Source organism: Drosophila tropicalis, unplaced genomic scaffold (genome assembly GCF_018151085.1).
Source record: "Drosophila tropicalis isolate 14030-0801.00 unplaced genomic scaffold, ASM1815108v1 contig_393, whole genome shotgun sequence".
NCBI lineage: Eukaryota > Metazoa > Arthropoda > Insecta > Diptera > Drosophilidae > Drosophila > Drosophila tropicalis.
This window is the reverse complement of record NW_027172855.1, coordinates 1,399,275-1,413,662: the sequence shown is the minus strand read 5'-3', so window position 1 is coordinate 1,413,662 and position 14,388 is coordinate 1,399,275. Positions and strand designations below refer to the sequence as shown.

The 14,388-nt window shown below is 34.7% G+C and overlaps 1 protein-coding gene across 1 annotated transcript; it reads left to right on the top strand.

Moving 5' to 3' along the window:
* Nucleotides 1-4,862: 4,862 nt before the first annotated feature.
* Nucleotides 4,863-8,161, top strand: sunn (sisters unbound). Its single transcript, XM_068284843.1, has 8 exons — nt 4,863-4,917; nt 4,976-5,553; nt 5,611-5,964; nt 6,040-6,577; nt 6,639-6,957; nt 7,029-7,435; nt 7,501-7,877; nt 7,939-8,161. The coding sequence occupies exons 1-8, from the start codon at nt 4,876-4,878 to the stop codon at nt 8,159-8,161; spliced, it is 2,838 nt and encodes a 945-aa protein (XP_068140944.1). The 5' UTR covers nt 4,863-4,875.
* The last annotated feature ends 6,227 nt before the right edge of the window (nt 8,162-14,388 follow it).

Here is a 14,388-nt window from a genome sequence, read left to right as displayed (position 1 = left end):
GTATGACTTTGGCTCACATTAGACGGATATTAGATTACATACCAGCCGTAATTATGCCTTCCTGAGGTAACAATGCGCATTACATAATACATTTTAAATGGTCTTCATAGGGTATATCGATTGCGTCGATTGGTAAGTCGTTTTAATGCCTCATTCAACCATTGTGGGCAAATGACGTCCAACGTTTGTTTGTTTAATTTCAATTTAAATTGTAGGCATAAATCACTGAACTGGAGAGACACCAAGAGGTTTGAGAGTTGAAAGCTTAAATGAAGTAATGTGAAAGGCAAAGAATTTCTGTTGACACTTTTCTGGGTAAATGTCTCCCAAGACGCCACTAAACAAATTAGCGTTAATTTAATGACAGACGTTTTCGGCCTGACTTGGCTATGGCCTTCCTTCTTTTTCTGTCTGGGTTTCCCTTCTTTTTTGCCCCTTTTTTTTGTTTGGTAGCCTTTTGGTACTGCATAGCTGAGAATTTATAGGAATCTGAAAGAGGGAAGGGTGCTAAGACCATAAATTTTATTTGATTTCCTACGAAATGTTGGGCGGCAATGTCAGCAGCAACTGTTGCAAGTAGCATGCCAGGCGTGGCATGTTGAATGAATGTTAAAAATAGAAATGGCAGTAACATTGAGAGGTGAAGATAATAAAGTTGTTTCATGGCAGATGAGAATGAATGGTTAGATAATTTAATGATACCAAAAAAATGGATGGCATCATTGAAATAAAAATCAAGTAAACAGGAACATGCATTTTGCTCAGTATTACCATAATTACTTTAATTTCCAATCGACTTGCCGCCAAAAGAAAACTAATGGTGAAAAGTCACCTAAACTTTAACAATAAATACTTACACGCTTTTCCCAAGCAAACATAGATCTCCTTACAGCTCTCTGCATGGGTGGGACCATCTTTTGTGAAAGTTTGAAGCACAAAATAATATCCCACACATTGCACTATTTTAGACCCCGCTTGCCACTTGCAACCCAACTTCTTCTCCTACAAAACAAAACAAGATGAACAACAACGTGGAAAATGGAGCACAATAGCGGAAGTGCACATTAGTTGTATGCAAAAGTTTTTTTCCAAAGAAAAGTGCAGGAAAAAGCAGAACTTATGTACAGCAGCAACAGCAGCAGCAGCAAAAGCAGCTAGCCCCGCAAACAAACAGAAAATTTGTGGATGAGAAAGGTTGTCAGCTAGCAAGAGAACTTCGTCCAAAGAAATACAAAAAAAAAAAAAAAAAAACAAAAAATAAGGTGCGAACATTTTTGTACACCTGTGCGAGAAAAAAAAAAACAACTTGAAATGCTTTCAAAAACTTCGATGCATTTTCTTTTTGCTTCAACTTGTAAATAATTTTCGACATTGGAAGTTTTGCATTTCAATTTTCATACAAACATTTCCTTATAAATATACGTGTGTAGGTGAAGGACCGTACCTTTGCCTTTTCGGTTATTAAATTTTCTGGCAGAAAGTTTAAAATATGCATGGAAAATGTTAGACCAGTCACGATTTTTAAGTACACATCGCTCCAATCTTAAATGCAGTCAGGCAGTCAGCTGGCTGACTGGAAGGCTGGCATACAGTTTTGCTGGATGTATTTCAGCTAGCTGTTCCTGGCTGCTCATTTTGGATTGTCGGGTGGCCCCCTGTTTCTCCTTCTTCTGATGGGTTGCTGGTTGTCTGTCCAAAATATTGCTACAGATTTATTATTTACATGCAGCGGATGTGCTTCGTAATATGAGTGAAGCAATTTCGCCTTTTCCAAAAAGGAAAAAAGAATCTGATACTGCTCATTGGCTGCTTAACCAATCAAGATTGAAGTGCAATCGCATTTGAGCATCATATGGGATTTTCCCTTTATCTAAAATTTATTTTATACATTTCAAAACAGAAGAGAACATTGAATAAATAAATACAATATCTGAATAAAAAGTATTTCTCTAAAAAATAAGAAAGTATTTTTAAAATAGGATTGAAAAGTCAGCTTTTAAGAAGATTCCTGATTTAAAAATCTTTTAAGAACTTGAAACTACCAAAAAAAGATGATATTTTTGGCTGCTAGTTGGGGGAGGTCATTATTATGAGCATTAGAAATGGATAGAATAGACTCTAGCTTACTTTCTTTTGAGAGTTTGAGTACGATGTTCGAATGTTTCCAAGAACCATCTAAAAAAGGTTAAGTACCTATAGATTTGCAGTTTTGCTAGTTCCGTCTAAGTTAATAGACACCTGCTGCAAAATAAGACGAAGTAAATAGAACAAGATTCTTTCAGGCTATAGCCGGGTGACAACTTTTAAACCATAGTCCCATATACATCCATATGTATGCATATGAAGCAACCAGCATAAGGATGCCATTTCTCCTATCTTTCTTTTTCACGCACTCAACTCAGGCATGTTAAGCAAAACTATCACGACACACAACTTCAAATGAAGGGCATTGGCTCTGCCTTCTGCATAAGATAGGGGCATCTTTCGGTGTGGGTCTCAGGATGGGTTCTATGTGGTCAGTCAATGAAAATGCTACTCCAAATGGAATTAACACGCACTAGCTTCAGATCACCAGCTGCAGCACCAGAACGAAATTCAGGTTTGCTTTGCTCCAATCTTTTTGCCACTGTGGGGAAGTAGAGTTCACTCTTCGCTCAGATTCTCCCATTGCACTGCATTGTCACAAAACACTTTGTCTCACTTAATTTTTTCTGCAGTGTTTTTTCCTGTCTTTTACTGCCTGCTGTTGCGATGCGGCAAACAATTTCAATTTAAATTGCCAGCTTTTGGTTACCTTTTTCTTTTTTTTTTTCAAACCCGTTTTTCCCTTTTCCCTTTTCATTTTTGTTGTGTTTTTGCTTTGCTCGGGGCACACTTATCAGTGTCAATAAAAGTCCAGAGGGAGAACTTTGGCAAAACTGAAAAAAAGGAAAGTCTATATAGGTAGGTACTAAAAGACAGATGTGAATCCAGGTTGACAGAGGGAGTAGATGGACTGGCCACATAAATGTCGTTGATGGTTGTAACAAGAGCTTCAAGTGACCATGGAGTGAAATTGCAAATGAGATGTCTCCAATTATTAAATGGATAGTCGACTTAGGAATACTGCACAAAGCAATTTGAACTACATAGTTGTTTTTTTTTTTTTTTTAATAAACTAAAGCTTTAGTTGTTATGGACTTGAGACTGGACTTAACTGGGACCCAATGGCAAATATAATAACTACATAGTTTGTGGCCCAAAAAATCTGAAGTCCAAATGTAATTACTTAAATATGAATTTGTGATAACTTAAATATGTTATGTGGAAGGCTTAAAAACTATCTTAAATTAACTAAAAATCAAAAAAAAAAAAATTATCTTTCTATTTTCTTAAAACAACTGGCTTAATATAGAAAATATTGTAGATGTAAAACCACAGTGAATGAACACATCTAGCGACATAACAGACAAAGCCATAAATACTAATAAACTGGGGCAAAAAAAAAGGGATTGAAAGACTGTTGAAATGCGTTAGTCAAGGACCTGGGCAAACATTTTTTCTTGTTCTTTTTTCTTGTGTTAATTTTACGAATTCTCGCTCCATATTATATTTTTTTGTGGTTGTTCCTGTTTCTGCTAGGGCAATGAAATAAAAACCTCTATTATACTCAAGCTAATAATGGCTGAGACAAAAGACGTTTTGTGTGGATCGACTACACCAGGGTGAGAAATGTGTGCTTGTGTGTGTAAGTGTTGGTATGTGTGTTGTATGTGCTGTGGTTGTGCGTGTATTAAAGCATGCACCGCATGGCGTCGCTTAATTAGGCAATGGTCGACCATGGTAAAATGAGGGAAGCGTGTAGGAGTTGACAATTTGCTTATGATTTATGTGTTTAGATAGCACCATGAGAGAAAAATATAACTCAATCTCTTTCCTTTATCCCACCATTGCGCTAGGTCGAAAAAGTCAAATGACATGTTTGTGAGTAAAGTAATCAAGCTGGAAAAAAATCAACCAGTAAAACCAATATCAAAAAGCTTAATAAAACATGCTTCTATATTTCGATTCTCACATGCTAAGCAATTTTAATTAAAGCAGAAAAAGAATTTTAGCAAGTGAATGGAAAACCTAGGGGTGGGAGGAATATGTGGAGCTGGCAGGACACAAGCGACCGGAAGGACAACGAGATGCCATTTTCGAAACCATTTTTCTGTCTGAGTGGCAATTGTATGGCTCTGTCAGACTCGCCCTGGCAGCACTTGGCATTTAATAAAAACAAATTCAGCGGCTTAAACTGTGGGTTGCGGTTGCTTTTCCTTTCCTACTGTGTATTTCTCCCTCTGCGTGTGTGTCTGTCTTTGCTTTGCTCCTTTGACATTGCCTTCCCTCCGGCAATATATTAAAGAACATGAGCGCAAATACATATGCCAAGTGTAAATATGAAATGGGGAAAATGCAAAGGGTGGATAAATGATGTGTGGGGCATTAAGAGCAAAAGCACTACAAAATGGTGGCAATTGGCAAACGGAAATGTAAAGGATTAGCGCAATAATTGTGGTTGGCAAGTCATTAAAAAATAACACACAAACTATTAATAGATACTAAATACACACATACATAAGTCACTTTTATAAGAGCGCTTTGTCTTGATTTTGAAATTAAATTGAAAAATGTTCAAATTTATACAAATTTTTCCCACTAAATAAACGGTTTTTCCCCTACAATAAAAATTTCGCTTTGCGCGCTATCCAACACTGGTTTATAAGTCTGCAGCCATATTTATCGATTATTTAATTCGTGTATACATATCGACTGCGCGTGGTCGTCTCTAACGGCATCTTCCATCTCTAGTAAGCGCGTTTCTTTTGTGTGGGAAGTTTATCAATTTTAATTATGGATTTCGTTACCGCGATTTCAACGGGTGCAGACACTAAGGTATGCAAAGATTTTAAATTGAAGTAGATCCTTTGATTATAATTCCTTGCACTTACAGTATATTGTCGAAGAGTACTCCTATGCATTTCTAAAAGCTGTAACCGGGAGTCCCAAATTTTGGCGAGCTAAAATTGCCCATCAGTTTGTCGGGCAAATTTTTCAAGCTGTCGGTCTCAACTTTAATGTCAGCGTGGCGGATTTCTATAGGTCACAGGCTCATCCATATCGTAATGATAATGCGAACTATGTATTTCAACCTGTGGCCTCTGTTCTGGCGGGCTTAGATGAATTTTTGGAACAGTTGCCATCATTGTTAGCCATTTATGACAGACAACTCGCGGTTACCTTGAGTGTGCCCGAATCGGCATCGTCTAAACGTTTTGATGAGTTAACTCGTCCATTCCCTTGCTACCTACAAGTTGTTTTTATCTGGACCCACATGGTTCATAGCATTTGTGGTGCTATCGACTTGCAAAAAGGTGTAACCGTGGATAGGTTTCTTTGGGAGCCAATGGCTAGAATATCTTTCAGCATTCTTTGCGGTCTAGTTAAGGAACTACACCGTCGTGGCGAAGATACCCCAGGTCTAAAGGACCTTTGCCTTACACTAATCATCTATGTGCGCTATGGCATATTGTAAGTGAGACTCTTATCTCAAAAAGCATATAGTTCAAATCTCTTTAATTCCAATAGATTTGAAGCCACAAGTCGGGTTATACTAATGCCGATGCTGGATATTTTCCGTGACCATTTTACAACATTTCTGGGAGAGGAAATGCCAGCTCTTACTTTTATTTATTACACATTTTGTGTGCAGATGCCCAACAAAGAGGAATACTATGTGGCGTGCTATCGATTCCTCGAAGATAGAATTAATGAATTTGCCCGTAATCAGCAGTGTGATCAGAATGGAAATTTATATTTGCGTTTTATGATTAATGAATTGATAACAGACAAATATCTAGTCATACAATTCGAGACACTGCAGAAGAGCACATCGAAGCCATTGCTTTTAGCTACTTTACGTTATTTAATGACGCTGCAATGGTAAGTATTTTTTTATACATACATACACATATGTATAAAACAAAGCCAACTTTTTGTCTGTTTTCATAATTGCAGTCATGTAGCTAGTCTGGAATTAATTCCTCAACGCTTAGTACAGGAGTTACTTTGCTTGATACTCCGCCTGCCCGTCTCTTTTCATGCCCTTAGCACTCTGGCTGCGGAACTGTATGTAAAAATGGCTCAACGTCTGTTTTATGAGCGTGATATTGTTGTACACATACTAGAGACTTTTGCCAAGGTAGCGCGGCACAAGACATACCAATCCTTTAGATCCGAGTTGACGCGCTTTCTTAGTTTCTTGATACCACATTTTGCAAGTCTAAAGCGTTTTGAGTTCTATATGCATATACTTCGCATGCCATCTCAGGCAGTGCCATTGGAACTAAGCCTACTGGCGGCTCAATCGATATTGGTGCTTCTTGAAATGCACAGAGGTCAATATGCCACCTCCGAGATGGCCATTGAAGAAATCTACGCGTTGCTGAGCAATTGGCCGCATCTTTTAGAGAGCCAACAACCACAGACACGGGCAGTGCTTTACAGTGTGTATAAAGGAATTGATTTCTGTTCCGTGGCGTGCCATAACGACGAGGTATAATGTTTAAAGCTTACTTATGTGAATGATATGCAAAGTTAAAATTATTTCTTTACAGTTGCTCTGCACCTTGGAGAACTTTGTACTAGATAAGTTTCTAAATGACAATACACTTACTGACATTGAATTTTATGGACTATATGAGTCTCTTTCGCGTTCGGCTCAGGCGACCGGAAATTCGCAGCTACACAAAATCGCTGAAAGAGAATTAATGGTTGAGTGTGGAATGCTGCAACTTCACCTTGATAGGGGACACATCCTACCCCGTATTTATACTCTTCTACGAAACAATAAGCTAAGTGTCAGCTTAGTTAATAATATATTTGGAACATTGGCAGTTGAACTAATGGATAAGCCGAAACCGGTTGAAAGTCTAGGTAAGCCAATTCATTGCTAATGCTGTCAATTGGGCGCAATTAAACGTGATTTCGATAATCCTTGTATTTAGCTCATTATGGACCTGAATGTTTGGCCTACATGTTAATATTACTACTCAATAACCCGATGAGCCAAGCTACAGAGGAAAGCGTGTTTCGTTTAGTTTTAAAACTTTCTGACTTTTGCATAACAGAGCTATCTGTTACAAGTGATGTGAAAAAGATTAAGGGACTGTTCTGTGCCTTTCATCTATTGCACCTTGAGTTGGTTAATGTTGGCCTGCCACTACCTGCAGCTACCTATGAAACCCTATTAGAACAACTATCTAAGGCATCCGTGATTAAACAAGTACCCAGCGAAACACTTATTTACATATATTATAGACAGATGCATCGATTGTTTCGTGAGTTACATGCCTGTAAAGAAGTTATCTTGCCAAACCAAAGGATTTGGAAGGTTCTGATGCGCTACAAAATGGTAGGAGTTATAATATTCTTGACATTAAAATGATCTGCAGATCATAGTGATCATTTTTTTCACAGGCACCACCTTTGACCGATTTGGTTAGTCCGGAGTTGGAGAAACTAATAGGAACACTAATTTCTCATCGCGTTGATGTCTATACGCACTCTTTTGCCATTATCCTGTTGCACATCTGTGACGATACTCCGGCAAAAAAATTTATTTTAGCTGCCATAAATGCTCATTTGCATCAAATTGAGATTGGAGCTAGCGCATTCGATGCTTGGCATATTCGTTTCTATACTTTTCTGATTTCTTTGCAACTTTTGTATAAAAATTTGACTATACAACGACCTGATGCGGGATATCCATGTCAACGCAGTCGTCTAATGCCGCTGCAATATATAATGCAGCTAGTGCAACCATTACGCATAGAAGAATTTCATTTCAAGGAAATGTAAGTAATTGAATGAAATACTTCATTTGCAGTTGGCTTAATTCCCTTCCTTTAACCCAAGGTCACGATGGATTTACAACATGAAACTGCAAGCCTTGTTGCCCAGTGAGAAGCAGCAAATAGATTCCTTTCTTGAGGAGCTTAGTACATATAAGTACGCCTGTGAGGATGAGATAAACGCATTACAATCAGATCAGAATTTTATAGGTAAATTAATGCCACTGCCAGCAGGTTCTTTGGACTTGTGGCAAATACACTTGCTGAATAGCGAAGCACAAAATTAAAGGCCAATTGAAGCCTTCTACAAATGAATGATAAGTACTATTTTGGTTCAATTACGACTTTCTTTTAAAAAACATTTATTTTTATTTTACATAAAAACATATACACTAATATTTCTTCTGTAACCCTATAGTGACTTTAAAAAAATAAGTTTTAAGAAAAGTTGTTCTCGATATTCCATATTTTTTTGCCTATTTTATAAAATTTAAAGATCTTTACACACTTTACGTGCTGATGGACAAAAATAAAACGAAAGTAACAAAATGTGAGAAACCCTTGAAAATTCTCATTTTCAGCACAATTTTCACATTGCAACACAAATTAATTTCCTTTGAGATTTGCCTTTTGCGCAACTTTATCGAGTGTCGTTCTCCCGTTTTTGCTTCCCCACTGACACTGCAGTAACATTTATGTATATTGTTGCCCCACTTCATATCTCCTGCAAGCCAAGCCAAAACGAAACGAAGCCAAACCCTCGCCCACAAAGGTCCAAAGTATGAAATGTCACTTTACAGTTAAAATGTCCAGAAAATTATCAAGTTTAACATTTTTGTTGCCTCTCTTTTTGCCATAAGCAAAAGCAAAATGTGTGAAAAGATAGCGGAGTTGGCCAGTTTACTCAACCAGTTGCCTGGAATGGCCAACTTCAACTTATAATGAAGTCCTCCAGGACTTCAAGGACAGTCCGCTGTGCTATATTTTTATGCAATTAGTTTAGCAATTGTATTCAAATTCATAGTCAAATAGAATATTCCAAAAAAAAAAAAAAACTTCACAAAAAAAAAAAAAAAAAACATTAAATTTAAGTAGAAAATAACTTTTAATTAGGCTCAAGTTAATATTACGCATACGTAGTCTTGAACCAACTTGCTGAGCAAAAACCTGTAATGCATACTCGAATGCCAAGTGAATAATACTCGAAGGAATATATGTATAAACAGATTCATTACATGTATTCATAAATGTTTTCCCCAGATTTCCTTTATTAATTTTACCAACGGGTATATCACATTACCAATAAAGTTTGACACCAAAACAGTTTATTGAAATATTTTACGAAAACACATAAGGTGATGACACTAAGATATGAATTCATTTATCATTCAAAAACTACATGGAAAAAGTTTACTATAATACTTCAAATCGAAACTAATATAACATAGCTCGAAAATAAAAGATCTGGGTTATATTTTTAAAAAGAGAGCACCTTATTGTCGGTTTTATATTTTCATTTCTTACTTGTTATATCATTAACATATGCATAATTATATGCAGCCCGATGTTAAGTGGCTTGTTTCCCTCTTCGAAGGGGATATATCTTTGTACAAATATAAAATATACATATGTATGTATATACATTTATGTACACATTTCTGTAAATGTATATAAGTATGTGCATATGTTTGTATATTTTCGTTGTCGCCTTCTCTTTTCCACAAAGACAATCTGCATGGCTCTTCCTCTTCCTGTTTTTCCGCTCTTTGCTTACAAGTTCAGCTCCTGTAAATATGCTACGTGTTTTCACAACGAAACAAACACAGAACAAAAAAGTTGGTCCTGCCTCTGCCTCCGGAATTCAACCGACAAAATCTGAACATAAATATTGTTTGTATTGTCAGTGTTATTCGTATGTGTGTGTGTGTGTATCTGTGTATGTTGTAATTTAGATTTTGTAGCACTGTTTTTGCTTTAGTTGGTAATTAACAAACTTTGTTTTTTTATTCCAACAAATATGCTGCACACAGAGATAGCCCTTGAGGCAGTTAGTTGGCCCTATACAATAACTAAAATTATAAATGTAACATAAAGTAATTACTATAACTCAATAGTATTTTGCTACATTTAGTTTCTATCTATGATTTGTTTATTAATTAACTACATATTAAAGTAAAGTTACGCAAAGAGCAGTTGAAATTTTAACGCCAAAAGCTGATGATTAAAAGGGGAAAAGCTTGTCAAATATTCTAGAGGTTAAATAAAGCTTTTTATTTAACATTTCTCACATGATGTGGAATCGCATAGATAATTTAATACCCTTTTTTTGAGTTGCCATCAACAAAAATTAATGAGAGGAAAAAGGAAATTGTTTTTTCAATCGATGAAACATTTTTTTTCAGAATAAAATCATGTTAAGAGGATATTTCATTAGGTAATTATATTCATTTCATTCATCCCATTTGAAGAGTTCATTTTCAACAATTGTCAAAACAAAAATACCAAAACTATTTTTTTGAAAATACCAAAAACTATCCGAAAAATATACCAACAAAACCTGCGTAGCAAATTGTCAGATCGGGCCAAACTGACAGTTCTCGGCTGATCGCTGGCGTGAATTCATTTTGAGATCTTGGTTCGGCATATTCTCCCGACCACCGTGCCGCAGCAACGCGCCCGTGTGTGTTCAGAGTTTATTTTTATATACATTTTCTTGCTGTACGGGCGAGGGAATATATATTGAAAATTTATTATTTTCGGGGTTTTCACGTTTTGCTACCACGAGAAAACTTAAAAACCAAATTATAGGACAAAACGTAATCTAAAATCAAGTGAAATCAATTGAAAACGGTTATCGTACATATCGGTCACATCTTTCACCAAAATATATAATACTACATATATGTACAATTACATATATAAATATATATGATATATCAATAAGTGTGCACAGTGTTTGTATATATAAATACAAGGAAAAGTGGCATAATCCATGAAAAATATATATATATACCCATAAAGATTATATATGAAATATAAATACGCCTGGAAAAATAGTGCAAATTAAAGTTATACCTTGAAAAAAAAAGTTCTTTTGCTGCAAAAGCCGAAAGAAAATTCAATTTTTCTATAAGAAAAAAATTCAAATAAAATATCTGCCCAAAGTTAAAAATATCAACGCCACGTATGCTGCCTTCTGCCTTCTTTTTGGCTCACGAATTTTTGTTGCTCGTAGCGTGCTTTTATTGTTAAAAAGTCAGAAAGAAGAAACAAAAAGCCAACAAGCTGCATAAACCATAAAGAACCGATTTTCTTGAACCAGACAACTTCTGTAAGTGAAATGTTTAAGTACCATAATAAAATATTTATAAATTAGACGAGATTCTATATTAAGCATATTGAAATGATTCCAAATAGTTGAAACTTTTTGCATTGCTACTAAAATATGAAATAATTTTCTTAATAGTTTTACTTATGCGATAGATAAAAGGCAATTCAATTAGGCTAAATTTAATTTTCATTGTCTGCTGATGCTGCTTACGTTGTTGTTGTTGTTGCCTTTGTAAAATTGGGGCCGCCAATCGACAGATCCCCAAACTACGTGTGCTTGTTCTAAATTTAATCATATATCGTCTCACTCCCCCCCAATCTTTTCTTTCCAAAATATTCTGGTTCTCTCGCTTGCTCTCTCCGTCTCTTGTGCGTTTGCTGCCAAGCAAAGAAATTGCCAACAGCAAAACAATGTGAGACTGTGTAATACCCTTTATTGGATGTACTATTATTAATTTTTACATATTTAAACATTCGTGTATAGACTTAACGCAATCATTTACATATTTACAATAAAATTTTAAAAGCAGATAATTTTTATGTATTTATATGTCGAAAGGTAGTTTCGTAGGGTATCACGGAAAAGATTGTGTGAATATTGTTTTTTTTTATCTGTTAAAGGTACGATAAGTATCCGATGTTCTCTCTTTTGAGAAACTTATTTAAAAGTTTTTAGCAATCTCGAGATCGGATAATAAAGTAATAATTCAAGAATAGTTAACCATTATATGGTCCACAATTTTATTTAAAGCCTCATGGTCATTTTGGATAAAACCAAGTTCATTTCATCAGAAGACTTTGCTAACTACTTTAGAATTCTAACCTATACTTCATTTCCATACTAAAACCAGTTGAAAATTACAGCTGGATCAAAATAAATTCATTTATTTTTTCCTTTCAAGTGAACTTGACTCATTCTCATTCAAAGTGAAAGAGACTTGAAACTTATCTCCTGATAAAATGCTACATACCAATTAAATACATATTATCCCAAAAATATAGCTATTAAATAAACAGATCACACTCCTTTTTGGTTTAAAACTCAAAGGCCAAAGTGTAATCGGTTGCCATCGTTTATGATATAATGTCTGATTTGCATTTATAGGTATATTTTATGGAATCTTAAATGCTTCTTAAATACGCCGGTGCCGAAAACTTTCATAAATTACATATACCTTTTCACCCCTTGATCTAAAGGGTAGAACTGACCGACGTATACGACTGTCCTCTATCCTCAACCCATCCCTTGTCACTCGCCATATCTTCTTCTTGTTTTTTTTCTTTTGGCAGCTCGCTGGCAGTTTTCTGTTGTTTTCAATAATATTTAGCTACACATTTTTCATTCAAATTCAACATCGTTGGACACAATAGAACAAAATCCACCAAAAAAAAAAAAAGACAAAAGAAATAAACTAGCAAAACAAAAAAAGTGTTCAGTATTTTAATTTTATAGTCAACATGTTGCATCTATTTCAAGTTTATTGTTTCGGTTTATTTTTATAAATCAAAATAAGATACGTTTCTTAGCCTTCAGAAGTGAATCCTTTTATATTGAATTCAATAATTTGAAAACAAATTAATTAATTAATTTGTATGCCCTGACTCATGCTTCTTATGACTGATCATTCCCATGGGAGCCAAACCACATGAACGGACATAAAATTTCAATAAATATAAAAAATCTATAAAATTCAAAAACTAAAAAAAATTTGTATGTTTTTTTTTACTATTACTCAACAGTTTTATTTAACTTATACAGGGTTTTTTTTTTCAAAATTTTATTTGGGAATGTGAAAAAACGACCTGTTTACTGTATTCTTCTCTTCTCTTAAAATTTTGTTCCTAGAGGTAATCTCTTTAACCTTTTCATTCACAAGTCTTGCTTAGTCTTTGGTTCAAGAATACATACCAATATGCTTTAAAATATTTAAATTCCTTGGATGAATTATCTTTTTCATACATTATTTGAGTAAACAATACCTAAATTTGAATTTCTTTTGATATTCTTATTCACATTTCTAGCTAAAATGCGAAAATTGTTTAAAAACACATAAAAAAAAACCATTAAATAAATAAACAGGTCGTTAAAGAGAAAACCAAACATAGGAAAACATTAGAAATGATTGTTTTTAATTGCATTAATTTGATAGAATAATTATATATTGATCATGCCTACTTATTAATTTTTGCATTATATTTACTTTCAAATCTCTTTGAGTTATATTTTTATTAATCAAATAATGGTTATTTTAATATTCACCTAAAAAACAAATTGACAAATAAAATACACTCAACCAAAGACCTCAATTACCATGAGATCCCTTGAAAGTTATACCTACATATCTTGACCCCCCATCCATCTGTCCTATATGCTAAACAAGTAAATGTGGTCGAATACATCTACATATTTACGAATTCTGGCAATCTATAGCATATAGCAACACACACCACATAAAAATAGTTCCTTTTAAACAAGACCATTTTAAATTCAAACATTTTTAAACATTTTATCATTTGTTCTTAAACAATTTCAAAAACAAATAATCTATTGAAAGTTGTCACATTTATGATGATTTGTAAACATTTTTTTATCAATTCATCCACAAATCACCAACTAATTTGGAACCGGATGTATTTCATTAGCTAAATGGTTCACCTCATAAAAAAGAAACAGCAGACACACACACATCCAGATGATGGAACCCGTGAAAAACAATTCAAAATGCGGCAAAACTGAAAATTTGTTGATTTATGGCCAAAAGGCGTCAGAGAAAATTTTTACCGATGACTCAGTTGGCTTAAGTTGAGAGGGCAAAGAAAATGCCTCATTAAAACGACAAAATGAATTTTCTAAATTTTGACATTTCCACTCTCTCCGGACCGCTTCTCTCTCTCTCTTTACCTGTCAAAACTCTGTGAGCATGCGCTAAGAGCTGATCAGCTGTTTGACAACAAATATAAGTGCAAGCGAGAGCGCAACACTCGAATATAAAAGTTTTATTTCGATCATGAGCTAGAGAAGCAAAACAGATTGCAATATCTTTTGTGTATTCATGTTTTTCATTCTTCGGCACATTTACGATCTAGTTGTTATTTTTTTCTTGTAGTTGAATTTTGTTTGTAAACAAATTTGTTTTTCGGCTCTGACTATCTGTCCCTCTTCGTTTTTTTTTTTGTCTAGCTT